The sequence below is a fragment of the Leguminivora glycinivorella genome, chromosome 21 (genome assembly GCF_023078275.1).
Source record: "Leguminivora glycinivorella isolate SPB_JAAS2020 chromosome 21, LegGlyc_1.1, whole genome shotgun sequence".
Lineage (NCBI taxonomy): Eukaryota > Metazoa > Arthropoda > Insecta > Lepidoptera > Tortricidae > Leguminivora > Leguminivora glycinivorella.
Genome location: NC_062991.1, coordinates 14,903,566 through 14,917,899, shown reverse-complemented (window position 1 = coordinate 14,917,899; position 14,334 = coordinate 14,903,566). Strand labels below are relative to the sequence as shown.

The 14,334-nt window shown below is 35.1% G+C and overlaps 1 protein-coding gene across 1 annotated transcript in view; it reads right to left on the bottom strand.

Moving 5' to 3' along the window:
* Nucleotides 1-1,080: 1,080 nt before the first annotated feature.
* Nucleotides 1,081-14,334, bottom strand: part of LOC125237496 (paired box protein Pax-5) — a 104,166-nt gene continuing 90,912 nt past the window's right edge. The window contains 3 exon segments of the mRNA XM_048144610.1: nt 1,081-1,783; nt 5,000-5,102; nt 8,528-8,662. Of these exon segments, the coding sequence (XP_048000567.1) occupies nt 1,783; nt 5,000-5,102; nt 8,528-8,662 (239 nt within the window). The 3' untranslated portion in view covers nt 1,081-1,782.

Sequence of the window (14,334 nt, the reverse complement as noted above, 5' to 3'; positions counted from 1 at the left end):
ACAACTTTATGTACGAAGGAATAGGGTTTACTTCTTGTGCTAGAGACAGCTGGCTTTATATCACACCGGAGTATAAAATGACAATAATGTTGTGACCTAAATAAAAATAAGTAGTTTTTTACAGTATTTTTTTACAATTTTTTAATAATGTGAAATAGTACATTACGATACAAGTGCGAAAAAAAGTTTGAAACGTGTGGCTATAAATTTAAAACACGACCAAAGGGAGCGTTTTAAATCGACACGAGTTACGAACTTCCTTTTCGCACGTGTATCGTACGACGTTTTTCAGTATAGATGGCCCTCCGAAGTTTCGACCTGACATATAATGAACCACTTCTCGCACAAGTGCTTAAAAAAAACTCTATCATTACTGAAAATACAAAATAATTTAATTTAAATCTTTGTTAATATAATGGCTTACGGTAAACGAATATTATATATCTTAGTTAACACTTAAGTTAACATCGTGAAATACAATTTTAAAATAAAAATATATTTATAACGGGTTTCTTTTTAAAACAAATTTGTTATTAAAATGTTATTGTATGATTTTTATAACATCATGTTCACAGATTCCTCCACCATAGTAAAATTATTAACAACAAAAATTACCATTTTAAGTTAGGTCACCACATTATTAAGAAATTTGCGATAAAATAAGGAATACTTTTCTAATTGCACATAAAATCCAGCGAATAAGCAGCCTTTAATAATGTCAATAAAATTATAGATTAAATATAATAAGATCATACCATCCCATACATTAAAATGCGACCGCCTAAGAACGCGCATACACTACACCACACATAGATGGCGCTACAAAAGAAAATGTCTTGTAGCTTTCGATTATACTTATAGATGGCGATGTGTCACTTTTTGGTTCGAAAGTGACACTTAACGCCAATCTACAAATAATCAATGACAACAAGGCATTTTTTGTGGCGCCATCTATGTGGCGGGTTCATAGGCGGTCGCATTTTAATGTATGGGATGTTATGATCTTATATTTAATCTATGATAAAATACAAGAGTACTTAATAGAAATTCAATAATTGTCACCACCAACTTTCACTGACATATCGACTAAAAAATTGCGACAATTTTACATTACATTTGTAACTATTTTGAGGTAAAACAAATGAGAATCTTATATCTAAGAACGACATAACTATAATTAAGTATAGAATACATTATTTACAAAGTCTTAAAGAATCAACACTTTGGCTCTCTCGTCCATATTTTACATAATGAGTAAAGGGCCTTACTGACGGGATTGTGGACTCCAGAAATTGGATGAAATCGCGACAGTTTAGGCACCCCTTAATGAAGTATACACAATTGATTTGTAATGTTGAAGTAGATTATTCTTTTTGGTAACATGACATTTTATATATTTATAATATCGCATTTTCATTAAAAAGTAAATAAATCCACAAACACATGACTTGGGACGAAACTATTAACATTGACACTAAACGATTTTGTTTCATTTGAAACTGTTCAAACATTATTTTTGTGCTTTTTGGCCTTAATTTGAAGAGCTCAAAACCAACATGAGTCTGTATCGATAAATATAAAAAAAATGAAATATGAATTCTACATAGCGACACAGTTATAGATAAAACCATAAATATCTCAGAGACCATGTTACCAAAAAACACGAACACAGCTACATTGACAGATTGACAGATATTGACATGTTTCCAAATTGTTTTACACACGTTATCAGTGTCTGTTATCACTTGCCCACCGCTATTGCTCACACGGCGTACGTTGATATCTGAAAAAAAAAGAATAAGTTTTTTTTTGCGAAAAAATAATTTTTGGCACAAGCTTTTATAGCCGACTTTATTGTTCTTTCAACAGTCATCTACTGCCCCATCGAGTAAGGGGTTTTTATAAACGTCTCGGTTTATAAAAAACCCCTTACTCGATGGGGATACGACATTTCATTACAGTTGGCCAAAATTACAATAAATATAATTCATACTAATGTTATAAATGGGAAAGTGTGTGGCTGTTTGTTTGTCCGTCTTTCACGGCAAAACGGAGCGACGAATTGACGTGATTTTTTAACAGGAGATAGTTGAAGGGATGAAGAGTGACATAGGCTACTATGTGTCTCTTTCTAACGCGAGCGAAGGCACGAGCAAAAGCTAGTTATTAATAAACATAAATTTTACATTGTAAAATTGTTGTTATTATTGAAGTTCAAAAGCTATGAGATATTTCCTCAAAGCGCTTAATTTTCTCATATTTCCAATAAAAAAAAAACTATAATAGAAACTTATAATTTCCACAAACACAAAATTAGCGTCAACCCATCCATTATTTCAATACAAATTATAGATTAAATCGTGACAGAAAGAGCAATAACATAATAACGTTCGCACATTTGTCCCCCGTCTCTGGGGAGGCTGACAAAGGCCAGCGGAGTCCCATGGGCCGCGTTCTGTCTAAGTGGTTCCTCTGTTTTTGAAGGGAAGTATGCATTTTCAAATGTATTCTGTGCAGGTCTCTTAAGGGGTACGATGGGACAAATACTGTAGGTTACGGACATCGGATTTTCATATTGAAGTGTCGAATTTAACGGAAAACAAAAACAACACGGTGTATGCTATTTACCCACTAAAATTAGTCAGATATCGAGGTAAGAAACTATATTTTGTTTATAGATGTTTCTCGTGTTCCTGACATTGATGCATCACCAAGGGACCGGGATAAAATAAAAAAAAGAGTACGAGTTGTACCCGATATTTTGGTCCGAAATTTTGGGATTTTGTTGTTCTAAGAACACGAAATTATACATACATACAACATACATACAATCACGCCTGTATCCCATGAAGGGGTAGGCAGAGCACATGAAACTACTCAAGTTTCAGTGCCACTCTTGGCAAATAAGGGGTTGAAAGAAAACAAAACTGTGACGAAATTATAGACTTTAAAAAAATACGTAAGATATAAAAAAAAAATACAGTGTTACTTCTCTCCTTTTTCGTTCAGTCGTCATAAACAGGTTTTTTCTAATACTACGTCGGTGGTAGTCAAGCATACGGTCTGCCTGATGGAAAGCGGTCACCGTAACCTATGTACGCCTGCAAATCGTAGCTGTCACATGCGGTTGCCAACCGTTAGAAACTTGTTTTTTTAAAGCTGATTTACCATGAAAAAGCCATGAAATTTCATAAAAATCGATCCGCTTTTGTGTTAATTACACAAACTTTAAGCGATAATATTTGGATAATAAATATTCAGAATCCGAAAACATTACATTTTTAGACAGATACCAAAACACGTAAAATGCCTAAAATTGACAGCAAAGTTAATATTTTGATAACAACGTTTGCTAATTGGTTGACCCGTTTTCGAAAATCTATACACAGCGTAACCGCACATGCATATACAGGGTGGGATCAACAAATGATCCTTGTTTAAAACCGGCCATTAAGCAGTTAACACCTGACGGATGGATTCGAACCCGCGATCCATCGCTCGGGGATTTATGTTCACACCTCACGTGGGCTTGAAAATGTGGGATTTGGTGAAAAAAATAGGCGGTTTACTTTTTTATGGTTGGGGCTATTTGCCTGAAATAATTTTTCCATTTAAAAGCACTCATTACTAGCTTTTGCCCGCGGCTTCGCTCGCGTTAGAAAGAAACAAAAAGTAGCCTATGTCACTCTCCATCCCTTCAACTATCTCCACTTAAAAAATCACGTCAATTTGTAGTTCCGTTTTGCCGTGAAAGACGGACAAACAAACAGACACACACACACACTTTCCCATTTATAATATTAGTATGGATACACTGAGAGAAAATACAACCAGTTTTCATGTTCGTTCAACAAGTTTTTTGGTTAAAATAGCGCCTACGTGCTCTTTGGTTCAAACAACAAGCTACTTGTCATTTGAATCGGCAATATATTTGAATCAACAAGTCGATTTTATAAAAACAACCTGACACATATTGTTTTAAACATACGTTTGGCTGATTCAAACGGATAAACCGCAACAAGTCGAACTTGTTAAATTCACAATGCAAATTTCTCTCAGTGTATGGATAAAACTTAACAAATAAAAATAATTCCAAAAGAGGTAACCATTCAGTCCACGAAAGAGAATACTATATTTTCCGAGTTAGTTATGTATACCTGAAATTTTCTTTTGTTTTGTTTATTCGTAATGGACTCAAAACTTAAAGAACGCCGAGTATTGCGAGTACGGCGTATTAATACCAGGTATTGTCCCAGAGCTGTAAGAACCTCTTTTTTGACACATGACAGCGTCCACAAAACGTAAACTCGCGCAACCTAATGAAATTTTAAATAAAATCCTGTAATAATATTTGTAATCAAGTACTTAAAAACAATATTTTGTTTACTTTAAACATAATCTAATACCATGTTACATTTTTTCGAATCTTCGTTAGTGAGTATTTTACGATATTAATTTATCACGCAGGATTTACTTATTATGCCATTTATCATTCATTTTTATTTTTTAACTAGTGCTGTGACAGAGTCTGTCATTTCGATTCAAATGACATTGCAGTAAGTTGATAGAAATCGTATATCTGTTTAAGCGTCTCCTTGTACATAGGGCCTAATCGATTCAACCAATTCGAAATTAATCGTTAGATTTGGCAAACGATACGTCTTAGCCACATCGCAACATACTTACTTCAAAACAAATGTGTCAAAAATGTGAACTTACAGATCCGGGACAATAAATAATCGAGTCACTGATTTAAACTTTCACGATTATGACACATAATTATTTTTAAAATTGATAATCAAAACCAAGTGCGGGTAGTTCGAAAAACTCGCGCGGCTGTCAGAAGGTCTTGATGTCATTTCAAGCCAGTCTTCTCCGAGACCACGGGGACAACGCCGTCCTTGAAACGTTGGAGGTCAGTTTAATATGTAGTTATACGCGATTAAGTCCCGATTTTAAAAATAAATAAATAATCGAGTATCGGATACAATATACCTACCACTTGGTGAGCAGACCGGTGGTGTGCGAGTATGGGGCGGGGTATGGCGAGTATTGCGAGTACGGCGCCGCGTATGCGTACTCGCTTGCCAGTGTCGTTGCGCCTGGAACAGGGAAAAAATACTTGTGAACAAAAATACAAAAAGTAATGCAATAATAAAAATCTTTTCAACTCGTCTGTAAAAGTATAATCTTGTAATATTTAAACAAGTCATAAAACTTATATTGACCGGGATATAGACCGTGATTAAGTATATATAAGTCTAATGAAAATAACCGTGAATCATTAAACAAGTCATAAAACTACAGAAAACCAAACTTTAGAATTATAATATTCTGATATTCTGAAAAAATACATTGAAATAATCAAGATGAAGTAAACAAGATATTTAATTTTATGTAAGTAATGTAATAAACACTAAAAAGAAAAAATGTAGGTAGGTGGTGTAATTTTATGTAAGTAATGTAACAAACACTAAAAAGAAAAAAATAGGATCAAAAGAAAAAAATTAAAGGTATTTTAATATCGGAATAAGAAATAGGATCAAAATGTGCAGTGCTGTCAGCCTAAAGTACGATATATTTTAATTTTCCCGTATCGGAATAAGGTACCTATTATACACCGTGTTTTTTTTTGTTTTCCGTTAAATTCGACACGTAGCTAGGTTCATTATTAAGAACCATACTGTATATAACTTTTAGTTAAATTCGCAAAAAAATATTTTTTCATCATTTTCATACAATAATAAATGAATTTATTAGTGTGAGAGACCCTTAAGAATAACATTCAAGTTAGTGTCTAGTGATTGACGGCACATGTCAAAACAAATAACATTAGGAATTGGTTAAGGTTGTTATACACGTGTTCAGTAATTATCTTTATTTTTTTAATAACTCGATAACCGTAAAAGTTAAACGCTAGTTTCTTAGAGAAATTAATTGTATTTGATCTTAAAGTTAACGGAATTCAATAAAAACAGGGTGTATAAACAAAAGTTCAAAAACCTCATTGGCACTGTTTCAAGAAAAAATACACCCCTTTCTGTGGATAAAATGTGGGTTCTGTGACCTTTGCTAGCTTTTCCTTTCCCCTAAGGTGTTGAGCGAAAAAAGCTTAAATACCAGGCATTTTCGTATAAATTTATCGAAAAATAAATTACTGTCGAAAAAGTATGACGTAATGGAGTGTGAAAATTTTTATACAATTTTTATTACTATGCGATCGATGTTTGATAAGTTTCTGAATGCATTTTATTTTACCTTATTAGTCGGCAAAGTAGGTACTTAACGTGAATTCCATACAAGTTCTTGCTGCTAAGTTCTTAAATAAACATCGTTTAATAGTTTAGTTTAAATTTCCGTTTTTAGCACATTTAAATACACCGCGTTTTTTTTTGTTTTCCTTTAAATTCGACACGCAATGAACCTATCATTATCAGGAACCATCCTGTATATCACTTTTTGTTAAATCAATAAATGGATTAATTAGTGTGAGAGGACCTTAATCATAGCATTAAAGTCATTGTCAAGTGTTTGACGACATATGTCAAAACAAATAACATTAGGAAGTGTAAGGGATGCCACACACGTGTTCAGTAATTAAATTGATTTTTTTAATAACTCGATAACCGTAAGAGTTTAGACGCTGGTTTTTTAGAGAAATTGATTGTATTTGAACTAAAGAATTTAATGAAACACGGTGTATACTTAATAGTTAATTATTAACTCACATAATAAGAAATATACACAATGTTCATGCAAACATTCTCTTCTTTATATCAAAATAAATAACGGATGTTACATTATTCCATTTCCTTTATGACTGTTGATTTTACTGAAAAATCACAGCCTGCTCCAAGACACCGCGTATCACGGCATTACATAGCGTTATTTAAACAGACACGCCTCCCACGCCCCCGCACATAACGACCTTTATACGCGTAACCACATTCAAAATATGTCCCCGCCACCCTGACGTTAATATTTATAACCAAAATAAGCCACCGAAGTACTCAGAAGCACTTCTGTCGCATCACAGACTCGTGTTACGCTTCGTTACCCCCTCCAGACAAAGCCTGTATGGCCACCCCCCCTCTAAAATTATTTGCATACCCCCGAATGAGCTATTAAAGATGTCTGCTCCCGGGTAAGCAGATTGCGGTGGATTAAAGACCAAAAGGGAGAGGGCCCGAGAATGTCGCCCTGCGGTACTCAGAATTATTCCCTACCTTTATAAGCATAAGTGCGAATTCGGGGCGGTATGATATAAATTTTATGACGTTACGACCGGCGCGGAGCGGGGTCCAGAGGAGAAAATTAGATTTCGTGGAGAGTGCTCTGCCGGAGTGGCGCTCGACTTTGTCGAAAGCTTTCGTAAAGTCATTGTCGTTTTTTCAGTGATTCTTCAACTGTTTTTCTGTTCGGCCACTTTTTGCTTTATCCCCTTTTCATTGTTTTATTCGTGTTTCATTGTTTTATCTGTGCGTGGCTGCGACTCGTTATTGCGTTTGTTTATTGGCAGTGATGCTCCGAGTTGATGTCCGCAATTTGGGGGACTTTTTTTAGGTGGCCATTTGCGCAGTTTTACTTTGTTTTAATGTAATGGATTTATTTTGCTTTCGAATGATTCACTTTTGACATGTAAAGTGGCTATTCTATAAAACGATACAGGTATTCTTTTTTGTGTAGTATGTACCAGCTGTAAAAATTGCAAGGCGAATTAATCAATGAATCCATTCGTAATTTCTCCATGCAGTTTTGCAGTTCACTGTACATAAAATGCAGAAATAGTAATAATAGGCTAGTTTCCTATACTTAAAATAAAATATTTTATGCAATGCACGAAATAAAGCACCCCGTAATTAGAAGAAAAACATGGACAGCAGTTATGGTTAAACATAATTTCAATTTAATATGTCAATGAAAAAGATATAAAGTAAATTAATTGACCGTGACGTCACTCCTCAGTATTTCATAGTAATTCCATATTAGCAAATCGTTTTGACATTTCTTAAAAAGAAGCTGATTTGACTAGTAGGAAACTAGCCTATAGTCTAAAGATAATGGTCTTTTGTAATTTACATGTAACTGTTTGCGGTAATGGACATATTAAATCCGTGCGAAGTTTTGTCAATGAAACTTGAACACCACTGACACTTTGGCGCATGAGCCGCAGATAGGGTTTTTTTATACCATGTCGGTGGCAAACAGGTATACGGGCCGCCTGATGGAAAGCGGTCACCGTAACCTATGGAGGCCTGCAACTCAAGGGGTGTCACGTGCGCGTTACCGACCCATTAGAAACTTGTTCAAAACCTATCGTTCTTACTGTAGAACTGTCAGTCACAGCTATATGTAATGTTACTAGCGGCTCAAGTCAATATTGTATTTACATTAGAACCGTCACTTACCGTCTTACTGTGCAAAAGCAGGGTAGGGCATTGCGAGTGATTGTAAGACTACTAGCGCGATCACTGATAGCGGTTCTTCACCGGTCGAACATGTTTAAACTTGTTGAACTGTCACTTACCGTCATAATGTGCGTATGGAGGGTAAGGCGGTGCCGGTGGTTGTAAGACCACTAGCGCCGCCGCGTCAGGACTCGCTGCAGCCGATGGCGGTTCTCCGCCAGCGCCCCCGTTCGAACCCGTTGAGTCATTTGTTGCTGCAAACATAATTTCTAGTTAGAACATTGGTCATCATCCTCCTTGCGTTATCCCGGCATTTGCCACGGCTCATGGGAGCCTGGGGTCTACTAATCCCAAGGTTTTGGCGTAGGCACTTGTTTTACGAAAGCGACTGCCATCTGACCTTCCAACCCGAAGGGTAACCTAGGCCTTATTGGAATTAGTCCGGTTTCCTCACGATGTTTTCCTTCATCGAAAAGCGGCTGGCAAATATCAAATGACATGGTTAGAATATTGGTATTGATCTTTTATTATTTAAGCTTTACTACGCAATATGAAGCTGTGAAAATAATGTCGTATAGTTTCTCTATGTACTAGTCAATGATTGTTACTGATCTTTGTCATTGTAAATGAACTTAGTTTACTGTAGAGGGCTATTAGATGCTTAAGGTACCGTGACAAACGTAAAATAAACCCCAATTGAAGTCTAAATCCCTTGACAGTGATTTTTTGACGCTCGATTCAAAGTGTATTTTCAAAACAGTCACAATAAAAATCAAATTTAATTTTAAAAGTTACCATTTCATTAGCCACGCAACAAAACACATACATAGGTACAGATGCACATAGAAACACAACATATACCAGAAAAAACATTTTCAACAACATTTGAATTAGTTTCACCAAACTGCGATAGTTTTTTTTACTAGTTTTCGCAGCACACGCGTTTTCCCGAATTAATCGTCGGTTGGAATCAAATAAAATGAAAGCCGGTTGGAAAAATGGCGGAAGCCGCGGATGAAATGGAAAAATATTGCGAGGATTTTAGGATTTTGGTTGAAGTTGACAGCTAAAAGTGGATTTGGAAGCGCTTTAGAAAAATCTACAGTGTGAAATATCTACGAGTACCTACTTATATCTCAACTTATGATTTTGACTGACTTTTAATTTTTGATTGAAGAAAGTGCCTACTAATCAGATGTTCCTGGGTTCAAATCCCGGTAAGATGAGTACCAACATCATTTTATTCTTGATTGATGGATGATAAGTTTAGTACATTAGTATTGTTAACGCCCTGACTGGCAACACAGACAGGATAGCCAACCTCCGGTCACCCCGCTGATCCAATGAGCAGCGGCCAGAGCCTCGAGCTGCCGGACCAATAGGAATGAAGACTGAAGCGCCGCGGTTTTCCCCCGTCGCGACACTATAAAAGCACGGTGCGCGGCACCAGCGTCCCTTTTTTTACTAATCGAAAACTCTCTCTGTCGCGTGTCCTAGACAAAAACCTGTAATTTAAAATCCATTAAAAGAAATGGTAATATTTTATACTGTTTTATTTAAACAATTGAGTTCAGGCTCAAACAAGTATCATCCAAATTATCATTCAATTTATTGTACATTATCTGATGAATATAAGCTAAAAAATACCATATTATAATAAAACTAACTTAAAAACTATAATATTGAAATGGTTAATTCATATTGTAGTGTATTTGTACTAGTGGTATATTGCTGAAAATAAAAAATTCGGTTTATCATATTATCCGATGATATATTTAATCTGACTATTTTTGTAAATCCACACTAATATTATAAATGGGAAAGTGCGACGTATTGACGTGATTTTTTAAGTGGAGATAGTTGAAAGGATGGAGAGTGACATGAGCTACTTTTTGTCTCTTTCTAATCCCCCATTTCCCTATAATGGGGGGTAGAGGTTTGTATGGAGCACTCCATAATTTTCGAATTTAACGCGAGCGAAGCCACGGGCAAAAGCTAGTTATACCTATATTTAAATCTGAATTTAAAATGTAAATAGGTAAAGAATATGAATATGATTTCCATGTATTATATTTGTATTATAATGTTTACTTTATGTAACGTTGTCTGAGTACCCACACAATCGTTCAAGCATACCGTGGGGTTTAGTTAATCTCTAAGTATTTTCTATTGTTTTATTTTACCTGATACCTCATTCCATTCGTTTTTAATAAATCACTACCAGTTAGAGTCTGACACTCAACACGTCACACACATCTAAAAAAAGATGATGTCACAGATCCCATTCACAAGTTCCATCTTCAATCACTTCCCACGTGCTGAATGGATGATCTGACCGCAAGACTGCGGTCAGCCAGTTCCATGGGAATCCCATTCATTCGATCAATTTCATTCACTGGCCTTGGCATTCGATATTACGTGTTAGGTGACTAGCAATTGTTGAATGAAAGTCTTTTCGATTGGAATTTTGATGGAATTGTCAGCGGAATGGAATTGTTAGTTTAGGCGCAAAGTCGAATGGAGGCAGACCTGATCATTAAATCCGCATTTGTAAAAAAAATTGGCATTCTACGCTGAAGACGAGGCATTATCCTAAGATGGACGCAAAAATTATCAGAAAACTCTTGGCATCAAAATAAATAATGACATTTAATTATCGATTTCTCTGGTTATAACGACAAAATTAAAATTTTGAAAACCCCCGAGATAGTGAACTAATTTTCATGAAACATGGCTAAGAACACTCCCGACTAACTCAGCTTTCAAACAAAAAAAAATTAAATCGAAATTGGTTCATCCGTGCGGGAGCTACGATGTCACAAACAGACACACTCACAGACAGACAGACACGTTAAACTTATAACACCCCGTTGTTTTTGCGTCGAGCGTTAAAAATGAAGAATATTCGTCAATTTATATGTATAACTTCCAAGATATTTGAGTAAGGATTCAACACTACGACCCACAACTCGTATTACAGCAATTCCCGTCAACTTTGTACAATGCCACGTCAGCAAATTTTAATTGATCCTATTTTGTTACCAACATTTAGTAATATAATTCGACTTTCGTAAGATATATACAGGATAATTGTTATAACTAAGAAAATATAGATACTAGAGAACCTTAATGACGAAATAAAACTTAATAAAATCTCAATTAATCAACAAAATCTTGGTAACAAGATAGGAATTAATAAAAACAAATTTAACTTTTCCCTTAATTTTTGTACAAAGTTGACGGGAATTGCTGATTAAAAGTTCTTCAACATTTTTAACATGCGACGCAAAAACGACAGGGTGTTATACTTATACGTTTCAAGTGTCTGTCTGTCTGTGTGTGTGTGTGTGTGTGTGTGTCTGTGTGTGGCATCGTAGCTCCCGAACGGATGAACCGATTTAGATTTAGTTTTTTTATTGAAAGCTGAGTCGGGAGTGTTCTTAGCCATGTTTCATGAAAATCGGTCCACTATGTCGCGGTCGGGGGTTTTTTCAAAATTTTAATTTTGTGGTTAGGTTATTAACAAAAATCTTAATAAATCATTGAGTCTAGAAATACTATGTCCTACAAAAACACACTTTCAATCTACGCACGAAAGTTTTAATGCTGTTCTCATGTCGAAAAAAGGTCCCTTAAGTTTTTTAGAGCAAAGACGGGAATTTCAGTATTTTAAGGGAAAATTATTTAGATGCAGGGATAAAAGCCTGATTGTTCTACAAGGTAAACATGTATAGTATAATGTTTAACTTCTGATTAGCAGAAACGTCTGCAATCGATGCCGTAAGGCTTAGAATAAATTTAAAAGTGGAAAATGTCTGCCTTGGGTGAGACTTTAACTCACGGCCTCTGGATATAGTATAATGATCGCGTTGATCCATTAAATTTGACAAAAACCTGTTTTTCGTCTTTGCCTTTAAATGTCAAGGCGGTGGGAAGTACTACAAAGCAAACAAGTATTGTAAGACAATTATTTTAAGTGTTGTGTATAGACAAGGTGACTTATATTGCGCAAAAACGTTCAAATGGGTAGTCAGGACCAAGTACGGGAGGTTCGAAAAACTCTTGCAGCTAGAAATCTTTGTCACAAATGTAGGTTTTTAAAGCATTTGTAATGACAGTTTTCATCAAAAATGTAAAATTTATACGAAAAGTATAAAAATATAAACTGTAAATAATATATAATTATAATTTTATTTTTTATTGAAATCATTATGTTATTCTTTATTTATTGTTTTTCATAATTTTTTACATGTTTCCCATAATTTAACTAATGCTTTATTGTTATGTGTTATTATTTGATGTTCATTTTAAATTTTAAATTGTTTAGTTATTTCATTGCGTATTTTGTCACTAATGTATGACACATGTTGCTTGATTTAAATAAATAAATGAAAATGAAAATGAAATGAAAATAAACACGCAACCACACTGTCTTCTGTCGAATTCGGTGCAGAATTCAGATTGGACCCTATTTTATCACAGGTGTGCCACACTCACCAACAGATTCTATTTATACCGAGGTCATTGGCCGTTTGACAATAGCCCTAGATCAGGTGCGCAGGCGGCTAGTGTTACAGAGGATGTGGTCAGGATGAGATTACGCGGATACCCTGATGCTGCTAATTTCGAAAAGAGTATTCCTACATATTACATCTTAGGAACTTATGCCCTTTTTGTTCTGTGGGGGTTTTATTCCTGATCAGATTAAGAAGGTATGTTTTGGTATGTGTATTATAGGCGTTTAGGCCTTTTGTAATCGGTGGTTATTACTCGTCTAGTTGCCATTGAGATAGTATCGAGAAATTGTAGTTTTGTTTATTTATCGTTTCGGGATGTGGTTTTGGTGAATGGGGGATAGTAGTCGTTATTTAAATCTTGGAATAAATCGTATTTACAATTTTCATTGTTCCACTATTTTGTACTTGAGGCATTTTTTGTTGCAAAGCTAAAAAAATATGTAATACAAACAGGCCATACCTCAAATTAATTGTGCCTGCGTCTAAACTCCATGACATTAAACTAAACATAATTATGAAACATTTGACAAAATTTAATGGAGCATAATTTGATGAAGCCCCGAATTATGAGTTTTCATCACATAGGGTATTTTAATGCTTCCTTATTCCTTAGTTTCGTTTTATTTCAACCCCTTATTTGCCAAGAGTGGCACTGAAGCTTTAGTAGTTACATGTGCTCTGCCTACCCCTTTATGGGATACAGGCGTGATTGTATGTCTGTATGTCTGTCCTTATTCTGTAAAATTCGGAATCCTTTGTAAGCTGATAAATAAACTTTTTTTTTTTTATTCTTTCACAAAAAAATCATATTTAGGTGGTTTTAAGTGAACTACCTAGTCAATATTATATTATATGTGTGTGTTACATTCAATGCTAAGTTTACGAATAAGTTTATCATTTTGTAGTTTTTCTTTTACGATATTTACCGCTATTTAAACCTAAGTGTAGTGGAAACTTACGGGACATTTTATTTGAATGTCACCACAGAAATGTTGACAATGCCACCGCAGGGTTAGTTACGGGAGAGCGATAGACAGTTAACCTTCCTGTTAAGAATGATAGAGGATTCTGAAGAGAAATGCTGCAAAATAGTCTTGAATTAGAAAATGATTCTGATACTACTGATACAACAAACGGATTCGCAGTAAGTGCCAACATAGATTAAATTTACCTGTCACTGCAATGTCACAATTTCGTTTTATTTCAACCCCTTTTTGCCAAGAGTGGCACTGAAACTTGATTAGTTCATGTGCTCTGCCTACCCCTTTATGGGATACAGGCGTGATTGTATGTATGTATGTATATATTAAATTTAAGAATATCATACCATCCCATACATTAAAATGCGACCGCCTAAGAACGCGCATACACTACACCACGCATGGCGCCACAAAAAAAATGTCTTGTAG